At 34.6% G+C, this 24,149-nt stretch overlaps 1 protein-coding gene across 2 annotated transcripts in view; it reads left to right on the top strand.

The window, feature by feature from the left end:
• Positions 1–962: 962 nt before the first annotated feature.
• Wnt2 (Wnt oncogene analog 2) overlaps positions 963–24,149 on the top strand; it is a 44,906-nt gene continuing 21,719 nt past the window's right edge. The window contains exon 1 of one of the 2 annotated variants that reach the window (XM_011316202.1): positions 963–1,112. In XM_011316202.1, coding sequence (XP_011314504.1) covers positions 1,087–1,112 — 26 coding nt within the window. In that variant the 5' untranslated portion in view covers positions 963–1,086. Of the gene's footprint in view, positions 1,113–7,571; positions 8,171–24,149 lie in introns of those variants that run through there. The other variant, XM_011316200.1, reaches the window with a different exon arrangement.

The raw sequence follows: 24,149 nt of genomic DNA on the forward strand, positions 1-24,149 counted from the left end.
TTTCCAATGCCATTGCATATACCCGTATACCTTGCAATATCGAGCTAAATTCAACGAGAGCTACTCAGTCCGCTATTAAAATGCACTTTAAGTTCCCTTCATAACAGGTTCATATTCCATACTACATTTTTACCATTATTTTCAATTCAAACTTATCGATCAATATTACTATTAATTAACGAATATTTACCTCAATTATTATCATTTTCTTAGTCGTCTATTTAAGGGGATTGCGTAATTATTAATCAGACGGGTCAGTCGAATTGCGAGTCTCTTGGAATATCATTCGTCAATTGGTATCATTATCGGGATTCGGATTATGGGACCGGGGTGCGGTCAATTATTATCAGTCATGTTAATCGCTTGACAATTACATGAGACACAGTTAATTGTTTGATTTATCTCGAGTACATGCATCGGTATTCAATAATTTATATTCTTTTTCTTATTCATTTTCGGTGGTTCATTATGCAGAGTCGGCTCTTTAATCAGAAACTTTGCGGTTTATTGAGATTTTTTTCCCGCTGTTGAATAATATCTTTTTCAGTTTATCGGTGAATGTAATTACCAGAATTTTTTGATTTATCAATTTCGGGAGGAATTCGAGGGGAAATGGAGTTCTGCCTGCTTTTCCATGACATTCTGGATTTTCAATAATAAGATGTTGTGAATTCCGGTGAAATTATCCGGCGATTTGATAATAATTATTAAAATTTGCTGTGGAAAATTGAAAAGTTATAAACATTTTGAACAGTGTAAGAGGGTTGACCTGAGATCTACGAAAAAATCCTTAATCCATGTGATTATGACCGCATTATCTTTATGACCTCAAACAGAAAAAAAGAAATGCAGACACCGGTGTGGGCTCCTTGGATGGAAATCAACCTGCGCTTGCGTTATAACTTTGTAATGAAACAGACTGTGTGGAGGGAACCTGTTATCAGCAGCACTAGTTTTCGTTGGCGATGTGAATCTGGTGCAGAATATTTATTACATGTTAAAAATTCTGGTTAGATTACTCGATACATCGACTGTTAAATTCTGGCCTGAAGAGTCATGTGACGTTATCAGAATGAGTCAAGAGGAATGGCAAAACTTGGATTGGTGCACCTGTGAGTAAACTCTTCATTTTGTTTAAATTAATTAAAATATTTTCAGAGCTTGCTTTACCATTCCATCGAAGAATCAAAAGATGTTAAGCTCCAAAAAATCCAAAAATCGAAAGAAATTATTCATTTGTAGATTGAAATATATTTTTAAAAAATACTCAGTACAAAATTACGCATTACCAATTTATTAAAAATTATACCACTTAATTTACTTCAATTTCCCGGATTTATAGCAATTTTCATGGATTAAATTAACTAAAAATTAACTTCATAAGTTCTATTTGTTTTTCCATGAAACAATGAATTTTGAACCGGTGGAGTTTCTTGAAATTGTAATGAGCGTTGAATTGATTGGAAATTAAACGAAATTGAGATTTTTCTCTATAATTGTACAACCGAAATATTCATGAAGAATCTCTACATTTTAAAAACAATTATGCGAGTTGATAAAATTAATCCGGGATTTTCTCTCCCTCGAAGAAAACATTTCTTAATGCAGCATCTTTTTCTCCAAGTGTGATAAAGTGTATATGGTGGGCATGGGCTCTCTTGGCAACGGTGAAACACAATGACCGCCCTCTAATTATTGAAATACCGCGGCACTTTGAGAGTTCCCTTCAAGTTCATCTTAGAGGGGTTCACTCACTTTCGTTTGCTTCCTTTGGCTTCTTTTAAAATTGTTTCGCCTTTTGCTAACCGTTCATATACTCTGGTATTTCAATCCTTATTTTTAGTGCCCATTTGAGCCATCTCAAAAAAACAGAATGAGATACAACTAAGAATTTTTACTTATTTTACGCTAACTACAGGAACAATTACAAGGAATCATTATTTTTTATTATTTTTTATCATTTTTTCTCATTTTTTATCATTTTTTATCATTTTTTATCATTTTTTATCATTTTTTCTCATTTTTTATCATTTTTTTCTCATTTTTTATCATTTTTTATCATTTTTTATCATTTTTTCTCATTTTTTCTCATTTTTTCTCATTTTTTCTCATTTTTTCTCATTTTTTGGTTTCCATGACGAATTTAAGAAAGGAATTCTCCGCCTGATTCAAGTATTTAAGACTTCATTTTATTGAAAGAAAAAAAAATAGGGTAAATATATAGTATCAGTTCACTCCACCTGTTGGTGAGTAATTTCAAAAAGAAATCTCCTGCACGTCATAAACTAATTATTAACATTTAATCAGTCATTGAGTATCATCAACCGATGGAGGTAGCCATCACACATCTCCATATCCCTATAGAAACCGATTGACCCAGTTGATGCTGAACAGTGTCATTTTATTTGCCACCACAAACTGACATCCTGTTTGTTGAATTTCATTAGCGTCCCCCGATCATCCACAATGCCACTCATAAAATAGATGCTTTTTTTTCACGCGAATGTTTTTATTAGCAGTTTATATTACACCGACAGATGTTTGCCAGGATACAATAGTCTCTCCTCTCTAAGCCCTAGGAATAGTCCAGTTACAGGCTAATACCACATTGTTGTCGACACAATCAACAACAAAAGAGTTTTCTCAGGACTCTATTTATTTCTCTCTTTATCCCATAAACACCGGAACTCGTCTCTCTTTTTTTTGTTATAAAAAATAATATTTTTCTTAGGACAAGCCCTCGACGGGGCTCGCGACTCAGAATCTTCATGAGGATCGAGTTTCTCAGCGAAGCCACCCTCGGTGAAAAAAAAAAATGTAACAAAAATTGGATCAAGGTTGAAATGGTGGGTAATTTGAGATAAACTCTTCTTGTCTATAACTACTGCAAAAAATAGCTACTATGGCTACTATAATGGAAGAAGCTGAGATTCTGAGACAAAGAAAATCGACTTGATTGTTCGTTTTTTTTTTTCCCATTATTTTCTTTCGCTTTCAGCTCCTCTGATTCTCCACTCGCTCTCGACATTATCATTACGCCGTGGGGTTAGTCAAGCTCGTTAATTGGCCGACGTATAAATAACGCAATCATAAAGCTAATAACGTCCCATTAAAGTGCACTCGTGGTTTTGTGTGTTGGTGATGACGGCATCGAGACACCGGGGAAATCGTAACTTTGGAATTCACCGCTGGTTCTATCCCCTCGAATGCTTTGTAAATATCGGGTCTGAGGATCATCTGCTCTTACCTATCGTAAAGAGGGGTATTTCGACTGTATAAATTTCTACGGAGTTAATTAGCGAATTTAGGGGCGTGGGTGGGGGACGGAACCGGAAATAATCAATTTTGATAAAATCCTCGGGAAATATTGATCACCACAAAAATCTTCAGAATTATCGGATATTTCCTGGTTGATTCGTTGAAAATTTATTGCATATAATCCGGGATAATAATAAAATAGTAAAAATCTATTAAATGAGATTTTCCCATGAATCCATCAAAACTCATTTTCCAATCATGGGAAAAATCTATTTCATCGATTTTTGATCATCGCACAAGATTTTTCTAAAAAACTTGATGACATCATTCGTTTATTGCACAATTATTGGCACAAGTAAATATTGATCAATAGTGGTAATTGAAATATATAGATCTTCTTGTATGAACTAAATTTACTAGTTCCAGTAATTTTTCTCTCCGTGAATTTAATTTGTTGTGCTGTTTAATGAATTCTCAGAACGGTGCAATTATTCAAATCTTTAGTTTTGGAGTGAGTGGTAAATTTTGGAAAATAAATGTAAAAATCTAAAAAAATGTAATGGGATATTGAAAAATAAAATATTGTTGTATGCGCATTGATCGTTCAGTTTTTCTCATAGAACGTTGCGCAATTCTCCATCCGGCAATACCTCCCACCGACAAACACGACTTAAAATATAGTTTTGATCGGGGAACACATAACGTTCTCGAATGTTAAAATCAACTCCAATGTTTTACATTGTATTGTGCACACAATAAGAGCATCATTAAACTCGTTTCCTCTAACTCTATACTTGTCCACTCTTTTTCCTCGTTTTTTTTTTCTCTCATTTTCGTGCATGTATATGTATATATATACCTGTACGAAGATAGCAGCTGGCATGCTGCGCAACGAGACACAATTCCTGTTATTTGTTCCCACAATCGGAATTTACGAAAAAAAAAAATTGAAAAAACATAAACAATACGAGGAAAAATGGATAATGGCACTGATGAAAAATGCGGACATGAGCCAGACGTTTTCCGTGATTCAAGAGAGTTGGGAGAACTTTATTGGGGTAGTTCATCCATGAAGAAATATTTCCACCGGAAGTTTATTACTGGAACAAATGCCCAGTGCTTTACCTGACATCCAAGATTGTTTTCATTAATTATTTCATTGTTAATAAGCATTCGGAAGGATTTCGCTGGAAAAATTATTATTCTTAATTAATATTTCTAAGTAAAATTGATTGTAAAAAATATTACGTGAAAATTATTGTTAATTTAACAATTCGTTTCGATGATTTATCACATTGATAAATGAAAAACAATAATAATCGATAATAATAATTAATAATAATAAATGAAAATTAATAATAATTTTTTTCAATGACAATTTTGGCATTTAAAAATTCTATTCAACGATTTATCGCATTAATCAATGAAAAATAATAATAATTAATAATAATAGATCATTTGGCTCCGTGGGGATACATGATCTCGATATTATAAATTGGAATGAATGCCTACAATAGTTTTCTTTATCCGGAATTCATTTTTTAGGGGTGAAGTTGAGCCATGTGGCGTTAAAAACGGGAAGAAAAATTAGAGCATATGGTTTCCACCTTCTGTACTGTGTTATTATTCCCATAATTGATCCCCCAAATGACCGGGAATAATCTCATGTTATTAACCCTTAGAATTTCTCAACCAATCGGAAATGATCTCTCTCACTAATTATTAGAAAATGTCAAATTTATCAACTGAAATTTTTTTCATAAAAAAAGTTTGTAAAGGAAATATTCCGATACTAGAATTTATTTCTGGCCTGCGGCTCTTTTTTAGAGTTGTCATAGAATTTTTCTAGGAAATTACAATCCATGTTGTGATTTTATTCGTGCTATATTTCCAGATAGTTTTTTTTCAACTCATTTTTGTTTCCATTCATACCTGTGGGACCATTGAATGAGCTATTTTGTCTCTTTATGAAACCCTCAGCACTTTGTAGGAAGAAACCAATTATCTAATTCCATCCTTCACAATTATCTAATCCCGCGATATTTACATTTGAAAGAAACTTCAAAAGTGATTCCCATTATTTCATATTTGCCGCTTATTTTGTACCTCAGAATAGAGTAAAATAAATAAATCCTATTCTAAAAAGGACAAACTTCGAGACTATCGATATCTCGAAAGCCTGTCTCGCTTATTCCTCATTGGTTCAGTTGTTTAAGGCGGCTAATTTGAATTTGGTATTCATTTAAATTAACAATTTTTAATCGCGATTTTTATAATCCTATTCTAAAAAGGATAAACTTCGAGACTATCGATATCTCGAAACTCTGTCACGCTTATTCCTCATTGGTTCAGTCGTTTAAGGCGGCTAATTTGAATTTGGTACTCATTTAAATTAACAATTTTTAATCGCGATTTTTATAATTACAGCGCGCTGTAGCGCGCGTTCGTTCTTCACAATAAATTCGGAAAGAGAAAACAATTTCACGTTGATGATCACAAAATTCAAATGCTCTGCGAATTAAATTGAAATTCTGGGATTAGTCACCGGCATATCATGATGATGAATCCTCTGTTTCAGAGGAAACGAATGATTCCGGTTTTCACAGTTGTCACTGGGTCATCGGACTTTTTATCTCCACAATCCGACAAAAACTAGTCTTTCCTCAAAAAGTCATTTCGTTCCACTGTCCCTGCAGTTGACTCTCTCCAACAAATTAATCTCAACCAACAAAGAAGACAGATAGTATCATGTAATTCGACCAATCTATTGAGCATACCCACCTATAAATTCGATCCATTAATCGGGAAATGTAAATAAAACCAAGTTATCGAGGAGAATTGATGTAATTTATACGGAGTATCACAGGGGTATTTTTCCCTCCCTCGAAACATACACCCACAGCCCATCGACTATAGTTACATCGATAATCATATCGATGTAGAACGCCGTTGTGTTCTCTCGTAAAAATCTGCCGGAGGAATGAATCATGTAAAATGATAGCAATCGAGTTTGCCAGCGTGTGTCCGTCATACGAATGTAAATATTCAATAAAAAATATGTACCTGCCAATTCCACGCAATTCCAGAACTGTCAATTTTCCCCAATTTTTGTCTTCAAATTTTTGCATTGTAATTATTACAGAAAATTTAATTTTATATTACACGTTATACCCATGATCCCCCAAAAACTCCGAAAATACAATTTTCGTCTCCAGTTGGGCGTTAATTTTTTTTATTCATATATAAATATTGTTGAGTGCTTCCCTAGTCAGTGATATCGATTAAAAATCAATGAATTCATTAATTTTTTTGATTTTAGATTTTTTAAATAATCGGATTTTGATAACTGAATAAAAAATTTGATGAAGTCTTCCAAAATTGACTTAAATAATAATAATATAATATCAGTAATAATAATATCAATAACCCTCGATTTCTCTGACCCGCCAAATATTGAATGGATGGCAAAATTCCCCTGAATTTCAAAATCATAAAACGACCAAAAACGATGAAAAAAAAAATGACGAAAAAAGAGTCCACCAGCAGTATAAACCAAGGGCATGCAAATGAGAAGCTGAACGTTGGGGAAACCACCGAAACCCATCCGTTATCACCTTCCCCGCCTCATAACAAAAAATTAGATGAAGCAGTGAATAAAGTGGTCGAGCCTGTAAAATTAAAATCCAATAAAACGAAAAAAGATGTTTGAGAAAAAAAAAAGGCAAAAAGGAAAAAAAAAAGAGGGAATTAAAATGCGAGTAAAAAAGAGGCGAAGCAAGAGCGGTGAAGAGAGGTAGAATCGTAGAGGTAAGATCGTAGAGGCTGTGGGGCCGGCGATCCTAAAGGTAGGAAGCCCCTGAGAAGCGGTCCGCAGTCCATCGCGGTACCTCATCTCGTCCAAACCAAAACTTTGTGCCAGAGCGCTTTTCAAATCTGTCTTGTACACTCATTCAGATCACCAATGTACCACTCATTGAAATCACCAATCACCACTTGACTCCTCTGGCAAAATCATCCCAATCGCTTTAACCTGGGGACAACCTGGGGATCTATTGGGTTTGGAGGTGGATTGATGTCATGGAAATTGCTGGAGTGGTGGTCGGTTGACTGGAACTGGAGGGACACGACAGACTTCTGGGGGCACACAGCACTCATTCAGTTCACACCCTTCAATAGCATCAAGCCTGGAATCAATTCATTCCTGGATTCTTCACGAAAAAAAGAACTAATTATTTCATTCATTTGCTTAGTTCTTATTTGGTGTTATTATCCAGTGATTATTCAGTTATTATTCGGTTATTATTCAATTATTAATCAGTTATTATTCAGTTATTATGCAGTTATTATTCAGTTATTATTCAGGTATTATCCAGTTGTTATCAGTGATGAGTGACTAGTGATTTGGAACCAATAATTAGTGCATTGTCTTGTGGATATTAAAATTTCAATGGATTTATGGGTGCGCAGAGATTACGAAAAGGGAGGAAAATAGCTGGTGGTTATTTACAGAATTTCGATAACCAGAGCACTCTCGTTATCACACCAATTAGTACCATCTATCCCCTAATTACTGGCTCCTGATGACTCGCATTCGACGCATCGAAGGATTTTTTTAATCGTTTGGATAATCGGTTTCAACTTTCCACACTGTGATTTCACTTTTCTTCGGTGATTATTCTCCATATTTTGCTTTTCGAGTGGTACATGTGCTTTGAGGATTTTTTCTTGGTTGGAGTTTAGTGGGGTGTATTGCACTTAGTGGATCAGTGTCTTTTGGAGTGTTGAGGAATGTTGATGAAATAGTTTGATGAAATAAGGTGATTGTGATGTAAGAGATGCGTCGTGGTGATATCGCGGTGGTCGCGATAGCCCTTACGATTCTTGGGCTAATCCAGAGCCCTTATCAGTCGAGGTAAGTTTAGATATCAATTTGTTGGGGTGAGGATTATCTAATTAATTCTTGCTGAAGAATTAATTAGACTCCGGTGAATCTACCGGTCACCTCTACATTATTTCAAGCGCTTTATCGGAAGGATTTTTTAAAATTCATATACGCGTGTAATGCGCAAGATGAAAGGATCTTCGGAAATTTTCTGACGAACATCTTCGAAATTAACTCGTTCTCTTCAGATAAGTCATTTCTCTCTTGTGGGGTAATGAATGTCATGAGGAATTAAATATTCTAGGGCAAGTTATCGAAGAAGTATATTCACATGACGGAAATATAGATTTTTCTCAATATAACAAATCGCCATCACTTTAGGGGGTCTCCCTTCGATTGGAATGTAATTAAAAATTTATTATTAATTTATTATTTATTTTAATCATTGACTTATCGATTCAATTGCAATTTTGTAATTAAAAGGATGTAATTGCAAATTTATCAACAATCAAATGACTTCTAAGGTCGAATTAGACTGACATCGATATATCGATACCTTGCGATTATTCCTGAAGCCAAAAATCTGGAACAAAAAGAATCGTGACGTCAGATGAAGATGAGCCAACACTTCCGTCAAATCGTCCATGTCGCAGTGAAATTACGAAAGAGTTACATAATTATTGTGTATCCCTCTGGCCGAGAGGAAAATATCCCGTCGGCGGGTAGAATCGATAATGAATTAAAATTGGGATAAAAAAATAAAGATCATCTTACGTTTTGCATCATCAATTTATGCGAACTGAATTCACAAAAGATTGTGTACCGTAAGAACATGGGCCCATGGGCCCAGGAACATGGCTCACGAGCCAGCCATTCGGCACGATTGGTTGGTGGGGAGGGGGAGGGTGAGGAGGGGAAGGTAAAGGGGGAAGGTCTTTGCAATTAGGTCCATCATGGGTATAAGTTCGAGTGGTTGTAGACGTGGTGGACCACCTCGATGTGGACACACATCCCGTTTTTGGGTCCACGAAACACACGATACGTTTCACCACGGAAATTGGAGATCGATGGACCGATATCGAGCCACTGGGCACGAGTATTTCGCTCATCGAAAAAGGGGAGTGGGTTATATTTGCCATATTTTTATCTTTTTTGTCAATTTTTTTTTGTTAAACGTTATTAGCAAAATCTATTGCGAAAGGTTTGCATATCGAAGGGGAAATGGACGGCATTTATTTAGAACCCGGTTTGAAGTCTGTGGAATTGTTACAACCAATGGAATTTCATGCTCGTTCCGTTGGGGAATTAGCATTAATTGATAACCGTGTCGCTGATTAAGGAAATTAGCATTGATCGATGAAATGATATTGGTGATTGATGGATCGTGTTTGGTGGAGGCGATTGGCTTGCTCGGGGGTTTAGTGGACTTTTTTTTTTTAATTACTTGTTCGATTTGGAGAGAGATTTTTTTATACTCCATGATTGAATATTCGATTGGAATTGGAATTTTTGGGTTGTGGGTGGGATTTTCTTTTTTTTTGGATCAATTCGGAAATTGTGATTGGTTTTGAAGACTTAGGGTGTAAAATATATTTGCGGATTGATTTTTTCGGTTTTTAAAAACAATTTTGGTGGGGGTGGTGGGATGGTGAGATGGTGGGGGTTGTGGGATGATGAGATTGTGAGATGGTGAAATGGTGAGATGGTGAGATGGTGAGATCGTGAGATCGTGAGATGGAGATGACAACCTTTGGTATTGAAATTTGTAATTTATATCGACAATAATTGAGAATGGCCGGACAATTTCTCTGTTGGCAATGACACTTTGACGTAACAAAGGCTTAAATTTATGGGGCGTGGGGTGAAATATGCGCTTTGGAGATTAAAGGTCTTCTCCTGGGGTAATGAAAGTCGTCACTTTTTGGGTGTTAATGGTAAAAATTCCGGTATCGAAGTGAATGTTCTCCCTTCGCCCACCCGAATCGCTAATTTTTACACAAAAATTCCTTCCGTGTCTGGTAGAAGGCTGGCCATCAGGCATCATCCTGGTCACGCCTCTCAGCATCTTCAAGCACCATCTAATGAGCCGTTGGAATTTTTTTCCGAATTTTCGTCTGCCTTTAATCAATCAACAACAGCTCACCAGTGTAAAATCCCCTGGGCATTCCTTCACTGCTTTCATGCTATACTATTCACTCCATTCGTATTGGCTTTTCTCATTCAGAGACAGAATTTAATTTAAATTGCGATTTTAATAATAAACAAATACTCAAGCGAGAAAATTCAATAATATAGGGAATTATACTGGGAATTTGAAGCCTAGTTTTTTATTTGAAAAATTGAAATGAAAGAATTTGAAGGAGAAAGTCAATTTTTTGTAGAATCATTCATTAACGAGTTAATTAATCTCTTATTTATTTAAATTATTCGAAATTGTCAAATGCGTACGTTATTAAGAACCATTGAACATTTGGAAAAATCAATTAACAATTTGCCTGAATTTTTATCCCATTGAAAATGTAATTATACTTAATGTGGAATTTTTTAAATAAATTTAATTAAAGTTTTTTTTTCAATAAATCATCAATTATGGAAAAGATCGAATTTTCCTGAATTTAGTGACCATTTAAAATTAAAATTGAATTGCATTTAACAAATAATTAGACGAGAAATTTCCTCGGCAGATTCGCGATTTTCCTGGAGTCAGCAAGAATTGTTTCTCTTCAGAATTTCCTCCCACTTCAGGTACGAGATACTGAAAAAGGTCTGCTCCACCCACCGCGCAATCTCGAACCAAAAAAATCAAATAGAAATTCAAAAAAAGAATCATCTCACTGTCCGGAGGAAATTGTGAAAGTCACTATCGTGACGTGAATTCTTCAACGCGCGGTCTATTAAGACCCCGACAAATTTGATACGCCAATCATACGTCGCTTCAATCACCTGACCTGTCACAGCCATGAAAGAGATCGTTATGTCAATGTGTCAGGAAATATGTAAATAGCATCTAACATACAAAAATATTTTGAATGATTTTGAGGGCTCCTTGTTCTTCCGATCGATCAAAGGGAAGACGCCATTGAAAAATTATCGATTGTTTACAAATACCCGATGAAATAAATACTTCAACTACTGTTTACAACACTTGCACCTCGTAATACTCTCGATTCTCCGATATAAACTTATTGATTATCTCATCGAAGTATTTCATCAGCTCCTCAGTCGAATCCAGTCTCAGATCATTCCCAGAAAGGAATCCCCAAGGAACTATTTTAATTGATAAAATCAATAAAATAAATAACTCAAACAAATTGAAATAAATAATAGTCTCTCGAATAAAAATTTTAAATGTCTCAATTTGTGGTAGATTTTTGCAACTCCAGAAAATCCATTCACCGTGAAAATCGGGGGAAAGGATTCCAACAGGAAGATGGATTGCTGCATAATTCAATATTTCAATTAATTCGTTAATTTTTTTTTTTAATCGATCGTTCACATCCCGGTACATGTAGCATGAGTGTATCTCGGGGGATACTGGATCTGATTTCACGGCCTCAGGCCAGAGCTCGATATTCCATGAGAAAAACATACCTTGAAGAGTGTCTTGTGATTTTACATCTTCTTGTACAGACCCTGCGAAAAACTCCACTTGAGATATTACACGATCAGTATATCCACTCGGAAATTTCTCAATCGATGCAAATTAACGATTCCAATCACGAAAGTGCGACAATTTTTCCGATAATTTCTGTATAGTTTTATTTTAACACATCATACAGTTAACGGATGACGGATTTAATTAACAATCAGCTATTAATGTCACTCAACGAATCTAATTAAAATTATACTAATGTAATAGTAATATTTATTAATTATTCTATTAATATGTTATTCATTTTTATTATTGTTAGTCGAATATTTTCTCATTAAAATTCTAGGCATGTGCTAATTTACTGCCATTTTATAATAATTATTTTCATGGGGCTGTATTTATTATCATAAATCATGCGTGGAAAAAGGTCGCGATCTCTCAAAAGGATTGAGTCAAAATGAGTTGCATTTTCCATTATTCGCCTCAAAACCTCCGCGTCATCCGCAATCTTTAACTTTAATCTTTAACACTTTCTGCTTTTCAAGGGGAAAAAATGGATTTACTACTGAATTAATGTCTTACCCAATAAAATTTCGATTGCCGACACTCGAATATTTTCTGAAGTATTTCTCGGCGTGGAGTAATCAACCCATAAATTGTTATTACAAATTTTCTTGTCGGTGTCAATTTCCGAATGGCGTATTTCAAGCAGGATACACCCACGTTATCATTTTCATCAATAATACAAGAGAATAATATCATGATCCTTTATTTGAGTCCGTAGTAACCTGTCGTGGATTTTCCGCAAAAAAAAATCGTCAAGAAATGTTTTTGGTGGTTTAATGAAATTTTCGGGAACATCTGGAAATAATCCACAAGCTTTCGCCCATTGAAAAATCTATGGAAAATATTTATTATTATTATTTTTCATTGTTTTTAGTGATATAGTCATTTTGGTTTTTTAATATATTTTATTTATTAAAAGAAATTTTAGAATTACAGAATTTTAGAATTTTAGAATTTTAGAATTTTAGAATTTTAGAATTTTAGAATTTTAGAATTTTAGAATTTTAGAATTTTAGAATTTTAGAATTTTAGAAATAGGAAAAGAAATTTAGAATCACTACATAAGGGGATTTTGATGCATGATATTTAAATTGAAATGTTCTTGTAACACGTAATAATACAGGATCATACAGTACCGCTTTTCTAAGTATCACCTCTCCATTTCCACAATTCCCAAACATGAAGTCATCGAAAAACCATAAAATCCTGTGAGCCATCAATCACACAATACCCGATGACAGGTAGCATGTCGGCGTGCCTTAAAAGCCCCTCAAAAAACAAGAATTCCCGAGCATTTCCTCAACAATCAACACAAAGCCCAAAGAATGTATCGTTATACACGCCTTGAACTGCAAACGTGAAAAGCAGAGTAAAAAGAGATGAAAAAAAAATCCCGTCCATATCCTCCCACTACGTTTCAAACTGTATCCACCTATTTTTCGTTGAACAGATATATCTCCTTGTCACCTCAGGCCCCTTCAAAATAAGGTGGTTTGAATAATTCTTAGACACGTCACACAACAATACACTTCAATCTGCTCCAACTTTTCCCTATTTAGTCTCGCCCTCCTCCCTTCAACTGTCCACTCAGCCTATAACTTCATTACCAACTGAATTATAAAAGTCCGTGACGAAAAAAAAATCCGAGCTTATTTGGGCCTTATTCTGCATTCAACCGTGTTAAAATATCTTTATCCTCAGCCTTCAAGCCGAGACCATCAAACGACATTCAAATAATTCTGTGAAAACTTGAAAATAAAAATAACAAAAAATTAAAAAAATTGTACATTACGGCACAAGTGAAGAAAAGCACTCATGACTCTGCGCAATAACTAATTCACATTTAACGTTGTAACGTAAAATTCTGTACAGAACACGTGCGTTGCGCAGTTGTTGCGTAATAAACTCTCTTGCCTCTGCGCGCGCAGCATGCGGAAAAGTCCACTTTAAAGACTTGTATCGTAAAATGTCGTTTTATGCATGTGCGGAGAGTGAAAAAAATTTTTTTTTTAATTGGGTTTAGGGAGATGTGGGGAAGAGGAAGGGGAGAACTAACCGTCACACGAATTAAGATCCCCCCTGAAGTGTATTGGAGGGCCTCCCGTGGTGCCAAGCGGATAACGGGCCCATTTGGTCTTAAGTTTGGGTCTCTTTTGGGTGTTGTCTGCCGCGTGTGTCCTCTTCCCATTCCTCCTACTTCTTCTTGCTCTCTTGGAGAAAGATGGACACTCTTTCTCGTCTTCCTGCTTCACAACATCCACCCGGGTCTTCATCCTCACAAAGGTGGCGCGTTAGCATTTATTAGCGGCGGTTACCGCACGGTGTATTAGCTTCCAACATTCGTCTAGAAGAGGTTAATTTTTTTTTTACCCTTATTAAAGTGTTTATAGGTGAGAGGATCGCTTTGGCATTATTTCGAGAGGGTTTTGCGTTTTCGGAGAGGTGGGGAAAGAAAATACAATGGCTGAAACGGTTGCGCGGTTGATGACTTATTTTTCAATTCTTTTATTTTCTTTCTTCGGTTTATTGTTTTCTTAGATGTATCGTGCCGGTACTTATTGGAGGGGAAGTGGAGGGATGAGTGCCAAATTTTGAGAGGTGTCGGGGATGTTTTGGGACTGATGCCAGTTATCAGTTTTCGGTGCGTCTCTGAATAAATGGTTCATCATTATTACTTTATGTTAAGAAATATCTTGTGATTTTTGGTAGATGAAATGCCTGAATGGAATTTTTTGTTAAATTTTCCAAATTCGACATTTTCTTAGATTAAATAATTTGAAATAATTCCAAATATTGGTGGTCGTCATTAAACTTCATCGAAGGTAATTTGAATAATAATCTCAAAGATAAATTGATTAAAAATTGATTTTGAGAATCACTTTAGGGAATTTATTGTTAAATTTTCCAAAATCGAAATTTTCTTAGATTAAATAATTTGAAATAATTCCAAATATTGATGGTCAGTATTAAATTTCATCGAAGGTAATTTAAATAATAATCTTAAAGATAACATTTGAAATTGATTTTGAGAATCACTTTAGGGAATTTATTGTTAAATTTTCCAAATTCGATATTTTCCTAGATTAAATAATTTGAAATAATTCCAAATATTGGTGGTAAGTATTAAATTTCATCGAAGGTAATTTAAATAATAATCTTAAAGTTTACGTTTGAAATTGATTTTGAGAATCATTCACTGGAGGAATGCCTTCTGAAAAAATATTTCTGCCGATAAAAATTTTGAAAAGATATTAGAAGTAGTATATTTTTGACCAGAACACATCGAAATTCATTTATACATATAATTCTACTGAATCTATCACCTGACCCTGAGCATTTCGCGGACATCCCCATACTGGAGTCCACCCCGAATCCATCAATTCCCGAGCTGATCAGCAAAAAACTTCCTCAAAGAATACGTTTGATGTTTCTCATTCGGTAGTGACTGAAAAAAACACTGGGTATTTCGCCGAAGATATCCAATTAAAATAACCAATGGTCAGTATAAGAAAGTGATCCAAATAAAAAAAAGTAAAAGTACGAGACGAAGTCTTCCTACCAGTGAGAGTTGATGCTGAAGAAAGACGAAAAGGGATTTTTTTTCCACCGGTTCAGAGACAAAAGGGCAGAGAGGCATTGAACGCTACATAAAGGAATGGGTCTCTTTCGGGTGGACAAGAAAAAAAAAAGAAAAAAAAAGAAAAAAAAAGAAAAAAAAAGAAAAAAAAAGAAAAAAAAAAGACAAATCCACGGTAGGGACACAAAGCGCCATTAAAATATTTCCAAGTGCGTTCCGTCTCTTCGTCCAATTCCATTTAGCATCTCTCTCAGTTTCTATGGTGGTATGCAAGTAATCCTTAGACTGAGAAGAGGATAGAGTGAGAGGAAAAAAATTGTACGACAAGGATCGAATAAAAAACGTAGAAAAGACGAGAAAAATGCTGGGGTATTCCGCGCACTCGCACGCAAGTTTCTCGATTCAAATTGATTAAATACAGAGGGGGTGGGATGAGTGCAGTTGGAAAGAGTAAGAGCATGTTTTATTTACCGTGTTTTTACATTATTTATTTTTATTTCTTTTAATTTTTTTCGTTGCCATACCTTTTTGCCAATTCCTCGAAGTCCTGTACCCGTGTCGGTACAATGATATTATAGTCTTGCTGCCCATGGGATTTAATCCAATCGACGCCGAATGGGGAGAATTCCATAGAATTATTCCAATAGTGGTGGCTCCTTGAGATAATATAATTTAAGACTGGATAAATCCACGGATAAATACACATTGGTGGTGAGAATCTTGATTTGGTGGACGATATATTATTTTATCCCTTCATTCAGTTACCTCTTCCTACCAATAGGTCTTTGCACATTTTCTCTTATCGTTGCTTATTCGTTGCTTATGTGGCGGTGGGACACTCATAAAACTGGTTCTTCACCCATTTATTCTCATTCGAACTAGTGGAGATAAAGATACTCTGACGCCCTAGGTCGCTGATATTCGTCGGGTTCGAGATCATTTCAACTCTGAATATTTTATAGTTTTCGTTCTTCATCTTGGAATGGGGTCTACATCGAAGCATTTTGAATATTTATCTCGTGATTGTATTATTGATAGCGAGTGTTCAGTTGAATTACTTATCATTTTCTGTTACTCCGCGGGAAATTTATTTTTTAATAACTCGGGTTATTTAATATTTATTCAATATAGGGTTTGATTATATTTTTAACAGCAAGTGTGAAGCGAAATTGGTTGTCATCTCAGGGAATTGCTAGGGGTGGACTTCAGGTACGATGTGACGCAATATTTTTCATTCTTGTTTTATTTAATTTTTTTTTCTGTCATCGGCATAACTTTGGAGATGCTGAAGAAAAGGGGGAAAAATCGATATATTCGATTATGATAATAAAATCGATTTTTTATATAATGACAATTTCAAGATTGAACATTCAATTAAATTATTGAAGATCACAAAGATGAATTTCTACTGATTTCTACTGATTTGTTCTTAAATTTTTCGTAATTATGAAATTTCTCGATAATTTATTATTGATTATTCATTATTTATAATAGCAATGATATAGTAAAAATGTTGAGTAGAGTAAAAAATGGGGAATTCAGTGCAAAAATCTTATCGTGAAAAATAAAAACAGAATAAAAAATTGGCCTGCATAAGAAATATGCAATAAGAAAACGACATGCGTCCGTCCTGATCCATAATCATCAATTACGCACGCAGTGACAAAATATTAATATATTCACACCGCCAGTGCAATCTTGTACCGAGGCGTTATCACCTCTCCTCAATTACCACAATATCAGAAAAATGTAACAGACGTCGTTAATCCCACGATAATAACAGTAATCTCTACGATCTATTATAATTATTATCTAATTCTATAATGAAAATAGAGAGGAAACGATATTAAAGGCCGGATTGTTGCATTCCCATGATGATTTTAAGTCTTGAAAATCACGAAGAGTTAAGTTTAATCAATCACGATAACATTGACAGGCTAGCCATTATCCTCCAGAAATGGATGCTGTTGAAAGATTCATCCCTGGAAAAATATGATGACCACAATTGCAAACAATTCCACCTGCTTTTTTCGTTATTCGTAAAAGCGTAATAACAGATCCCTCGGGCAATCATTGCATGAAGAGTTCAAGTCATTTTTCATGTCACAGTTCCAATTAAATTCAATATTAAAAGACTCTTCGTGAACTACAGCGTGATGCTATTATGGTCATCATCCTCGCATCATGTTTCTGAAAATAGAGACACCGCGGATTCGCAAAAACAATCCTGAAAAAATTATTATGTTTTTTTCGATTATTTATATTGGATTTGTACTTGATATGGAGAGTAGAAGATCATTAATAAGAAGAATATTATCATTTGAAAAGAGAACTCGTGTCTTTGATCTGCTGGAATCATTGTTCATATTTATGTTGCCCCTTTGAGAAATCCTCCCCCATTTCTAATTTCTTTTTGCAATACACGATATAATGAACTCGTAATAAATTGGTTTATCTTTGATTGAGTCAATTTGTCTTAAGTTTGTTTGTTAATTTTTTTAAATATTGATAATTGTTTATGTTTTGTAACGAGTAACGAAAGTTGAACTTTTAGGATGAATTGAAAATTAAATGGAGAAATAAATAGAAAATTAAATAGAAAATTTAATTGAAAATTTAATTGGAAATTGAATAAAGAATTAAATATAAAATTAAATAGAATATTGAATAAAGAATTAAATATAAAATTAAATAGAATATTGAATTGATAATTAAATAGAAAATTGAATAAAATATGATGGCGCCGATATTTTGGAGGCGCCGGGTTTGATTTTTTCGCCACCTTGAAATTACCTGTGAGGGCATTATGCCCGATCCCTTCCAGCAATATACCTGCTGAGTTAGAGTAGATCAGATGGCCAAGATAACGGAAAAGGGGATATCTATGTGGATATTTGACAAGACCTCTTGAGACGTCAAGCGGTGAGAAGTTTGGGAAGAACAATCGTGCTAAAAGCTTCTGCTTGTTAAGGCGTCAGAGGTGAAAAATAATAATTCAGAAACCTCAACACTAGCACCTCAAATTTATGTTCTCCATTCTAAAAAAACCTTTTAGGGATCAACTAAACACCTCTGTGTCAAAACAAAAAGATCATCTTTTTAGGATTGGCTCAACCGCTTCTTTTGACGAGCGGATGGAGAAATTATCCGGGTGAAACGTCAGGGCTAGATTTTTCCATTGGACTAGATTTGATTAAAATTTGTGATGTATTTATGGAGTCAGTCACAAATTTTTTTTTATAATTATACGATTTTTGTTTTTATTCTTGGTGGCTCGGTGCAGCATTTCATCGAACAATGGCTAACGGTTTTACCGATGGTCATCAAAATAATGCGAAAGTATATTTACGGTACTTTTTTGCCAAGCGGAATCCGATCATTTAACCGTAAAATATTTTACTGCGGAAAGTTTAATTTTTGAGGGAATATTTATGGTTTTATTGGAAATTCACGGGCTGGGGAATTATTATTCCCGGCAAAAACGCAACATTTCGGTGTTTTTCTCTCTGCAAATACGGATTAAAATATTATTTTTTAATTGCAGTTCTATCGAAATTTCGAAATTTCCTCGGAAAATCAAACACCACTAAAAATTTCAATTCCATTCTCCCCGGGATGCTAAATAAAAACCATAAAACCATTAAATTTCCATAAACATATTTTTTAATTTTGAGATCATAAAAACATGAACTATGAAATTTAAATTTCTTTTGGGCAGTGGGAAATTGGATTTTCAAATTGAAAATGGGATACACAGACTCGTGGATATAATTTTTTAATGAATGAAGTACACTGAGAGAAATATTCAATAAAAATTACGTGTATTTTCCGTAATTCTGGAGCGAAATGTGGTTATCGGAAATTTTATGGAACTGTCACGTTATTTTTATCTAAAGTCACGGAATTTTTCCGCGGTGTTCCGTAATTTTTATCTGAATTATCAGTGAAAAATAACGATACCGTCACTTAAATTTTTCGAATCAACTCCGTAATCGGTAAGTGAACCCAAAATTCCGTAATTTTTACTAAATATTTCTCTCCGTGTATAGAGTGACTTTCGTGAAAATGCGAATTGAATTGCAATTAATGAAATAGCAATTTTATGAAGAGTACACACACATAACTACGCGATCCTTTAAATCCCTCGGCATTAATTCCTTCACCTTAGCTTCTGTCAAACATAATCACCAGTATATTTTTCAACTGCTCCCCTACATACAACATTCTCATCGCAGACTCATACGTCAGAAGTTAACTCAGTTAAATATGAGCTGAATTTCACGCCCTCTTTTGAATTCCATTTACCACCGGCGAATGAATTTCTCCGCGAGAAATTTCATACAGCAATTTTATTATTCCCACCGGTCTCTCATTTTTTTTTTCTCAAACCATTCCTCTCCGTTTCATTTCTCATTGTGACTCCTTTATTCCGGGCAGGATTTTACTCAGCAGCATGTACACATGAGAAATATATCTCGAGAGAGAATCACTGGGGTTACTCTCGTGGATGGTGGCCTACTAGGACCAACTCCTGGTATCTTCTGATCACACGTCTAAAACGTCAGACATGTGACCTCACTCACTATCTTATGCTCAACTCGTATATTTTCACTCTCTTTCTCACTCGCCCTTATTTTTTTCAACCTGCCGTTTGCCAGACTGAGCCACATGAACATACTCAGGGTATACATAACATTTTGAGATACCTAGCTTCGCAACAAGACCTTAACAAGCTGATTGTTATCACGGAAACGAGGAGGCGCAGGGGGTGGTACAACAAACTCACACGTGTTATGTATGAATCATTTTTTTCTTCCTAGAGAACTATGCATTTTATGGGGGCTGCTCTAACTAATGGCTACTGCTTTAAACTTTATTCAATAATAATATCACCACTCAAGATATTTCTAAAAATATTACAAGTCAAAATATTGTAAATTATATAATAATATTATAAATTATATTCAATTATATAATTATAACGTAAATATATTATCAACGAAAATATCAGAATGTGTCACAAGTCGAGAAATTACGATATCATTACATTATTTTTTTTTTAATATCACAAACAAAAAGAGTATCATATAAATTGTTTACTGCACAGGAATATTATACCGTCAAAATATTATTGGTCTCAATGATTTTTTAAGGAATATCCCTAGATGTAGTCGATTCTTGTGATTCGCTTCAACGATTTGGGGATTATATACCAAATATGATAATTTATCGCGGTTTTTCTTCGTCTTTTCTTTCAATACTTTTAGCTGTAATATTTCGTCTTGTGCTATTGTGATAAATAAAGGAATGAATAAAAATAAAATTCCTAAAAGTCACTACCGGTTTTTTGCCTCTCCCTAGATAAAAGTCACTATTTTCAATCTCTTTTACTGCTTCGCTACCGATTTCTCTCCGCGTCGAGCAAATCTTTCAATCATGCAGTGAAACGTACAAATTAGATGTTAAAAGACTCGGAGTCACGTTTCACACCGACTAAAAGTTATACCTGCTGTTGTATTATCGTGCATTCGAGTAAATATCGACAGTGGGAATGGGTCTTCAGAGGGAGTTAACGCCGCACTCGATTCAATTATGCAAATTCATCGGAACAGGCAGTAACACATAAACGTATTCATGCTTTCATTTATACGGGCCGTTAGCCGATTCCGTTGTGGGCATGATGATCTTTGAATTTTCATCGATGCCAAGTTTTCGTTCGATTGACATGACGGGGATCTCAGTGGGTGGTCGGACTGTCGTTATTAGCGAACAATGTTGCTGGATAAATATCAGGACGGATTTACGTAATTATCCTGTCAATCCAACAATCTCAATGTGTCCTGTATTGGTTGAAGCTCGATGACTTCATCAGGATTTTGCAAGGGTATCTCCATTTAGCAGACTCCAAAGACAGAGAGAAATATTTAGTAAAAATTACCGAAATTTCAGCTCACTTATCGATTACGGAGTCGATTCGAAAAATTTATGTGACGGTATCGTAATTTTTCACCGATAATTCAGATAAAAATTACGGAATACCGCAGAAAAATTTCGTGACTTCAGATAAAAATGACGTGACAATTCCGTAAAATTTCCGACAACCGTATTTCGCTCCAGAATTACGAAAAATACATGTAATTTTTATTGAATATTTCTCTCGGTGTATTGTTGTTATTTCCCACGAATGCAAAATTAAATGAAAATTAATGCCTGAATTTTACAAATTTCTAAAAAAAACTCCGGATTAAAATTGCTACCGTCATGGTAAATTAAGATTATTTAAAACTGCACAGCAATTTTACTATTAGTTTAGTTATTCTTTTGCAAATAGGGAATTGATTAAATTCATTGATTAAAATGATGAATTAATTGATCACTTTGAGACAGAAATTGTACGGAATGTTTTCCCTCTATTTTGATAATTCAGATAATTGCGGTTATAGATTCCATTCGACGTGAGTGGTCTTCGATTGAAATTACATTTGCAATAAATTATTTATTATCAATTATTTCTTCGTGATAAATCGATAAAGTAAATGTTATGTCGTTCCTATTGCTGTGCTCGTTCAGATGTCGTGAGGTATCATTTTTATCATTTTGACAGTCTGAAGGATCTATCACGAGGAAAACACGATTGAATTAATTATTTTAATTAATAAGAAAAGTCATGCACACCACTAGACAGTGACTTATTGAAAAATCCTTGAATTTTCCAATTGCAAATTGAGAAGGTCACAATTCCCTCATTAAATATCATTTCTCAGTTTCTCTGTTTCAAAATTTAGATAGAAAGAAAGTAATCACTTTAATAATTAAAAATCAACAAGAATTTCACCGACAATGTCATACAAACACTGATAACTGCTGGATAATTGAGAAAAATTATGGATAAAAATAATAAATAGAGGCGCCGGAGTCAATAATATCGGTAATCGATACTTGTACTGATATGATAATGCAAAATTCCTCCCATCGATTATTGCATGTAGTTTCATATGATAATTTGACGAGACAAAGCTACGTTGTCGGTTCATATCTCGAATCGATGTGGTATAATCCCCATTTTTATTCACATAATTTCGTCTTTTCATCTCTTCAATGTACCACACACTTGTGTTCCTTATAAAACGCCCACCAGCTGGCTTTTATAGTTGTACTTTCAAGCCGCTTTGTTCGCACTACCTACATGAACAAATACATCAAACCCCATCGATTAGAAAATGAGACTAAAAATGGAAAAGTCCAATAAAAAAATTCAGAGAAAGCCCTACGTAATTTTAATCTATTTATGTTTCCGTTGAAATGTGTGGAAGTGACAGAGATTGAGAAGATTTCTCAGAGTCAACGTCAATGCTGATCTTATCTCTCTGGACCAGAGGTGCACTCTCGGCGATCCTTTTAATTAGTACCCTGGGTTTTTCGAGCATAAGCATCACTTCCTCCACGTCGTTTTGTGAGGACGAGGTGTCTTCCTATCCCAGGCGGATAAATAAACCAGTGGACAACGAGAAATCCTAATCTTCTCGGTAATAATACCCATTTGTTGGAGAAATTGATGGCGTGAGCCTCTCATTTGGATTCTTTAGCTTCTCCTGGAATGCTGTCTCTCGAAGCACCTATCCAAATAATATAACCCAAAATAGTTAACACTCACCACGAAAAATGTTTCAATTGAAAAAATTATTGCTCCAAAATATTTTAGAAGTCCACATTATTTCGAAATAATACTAGAACAAGGAAAAAAATTAATAAATTCTCATATTTGGTATATAATTCTCAATTATCACTGGAATAATTTATTTTTCTATCATATTTCGAGGAAAAAATGAAAATCCGAGAGATTTTTCACTCCATCGAATGTTCTCGAGTTTCCATGAAGTATCAATAGTAATGTCAATTTCTTGCACGTGAATTACCTCAGTATTTATTTAAAATAATTGTCATTTCCACTCTCCGCGGTGGCATCTATTCCAATTAGCGTTTGACAAGTTTAATGACTGAAATTTACACGAGTGTATCCCTCACCGGAACGCACCTTGTAACTGATTTCTAGAACACGCTGTTATACCTGCCGCGAATAACTTGTTATAATCAAAAAGATATTTCCTCCAATTACCTGAAAAAGGAAGTGAGTAAATCAGAATAACCGCTGGAAATTAGGAATAATAAAATGACAGAGTGGTATACGCCATGAAATTCTCATGCACCACAAGATTTTAAAAAATGCCATCAATGAGAATAATAATCATAAGAGCTGGTGAAGAAAGATTGAAAAATGAAAAATCAACTTCCTGAAGTTGATATCCTCCCCCAGGTGCTGTTCATAATACCCCGGGAAATATAAACTAATATCAAATGCAATATCTTAGCTTGTCGTAAAGACTGAAATCAAAAGGGGGTTAACGGCGACATTTTACAAATACGTTGTATACCCACTGGTTCGGTCATAAAATCCACAATTTAATGAGCCCACCGTGAATGTTGTCCGAGTTCGAACAACAGTGAAAAAAAGGAAATATGATAAAAGAAGGTTAAGAAAAGGAATAAGAGTTTGTAACATTGGAGGACGTACACCGATTAAGAGATTAACTTAAATAAAGATTGAATTATCCAAATCTTTCAACAGCTGATCCGAACTGGAGGGAATCATTTAGAGTCACCATTTCCATAGATAAACGTCATTATATTTAAACAAATACTTGGGCCGAATGAATTTATTTCTGCAGAGTGCCAAAGAAATATTTTTTAAAGAACTAAAGAAAAAAGAATTCTTT

This window comes from Fopius arisanus, unplaced genomic scaffold, assembly GCF_000806365.1.
Source record: "Fopius arisanus strain USDA-PBARC FA_bdor unplaced genomic scaffold, ASM80636v1 scaffold00006, whole genome shotgun sequence".
NCBI classification, from domain to species: Eukaryota; Metazoa; Arthropoda; class Insecta; order Hymenoptera; family Braconidae; genus Fopius; species Fopius arisanus.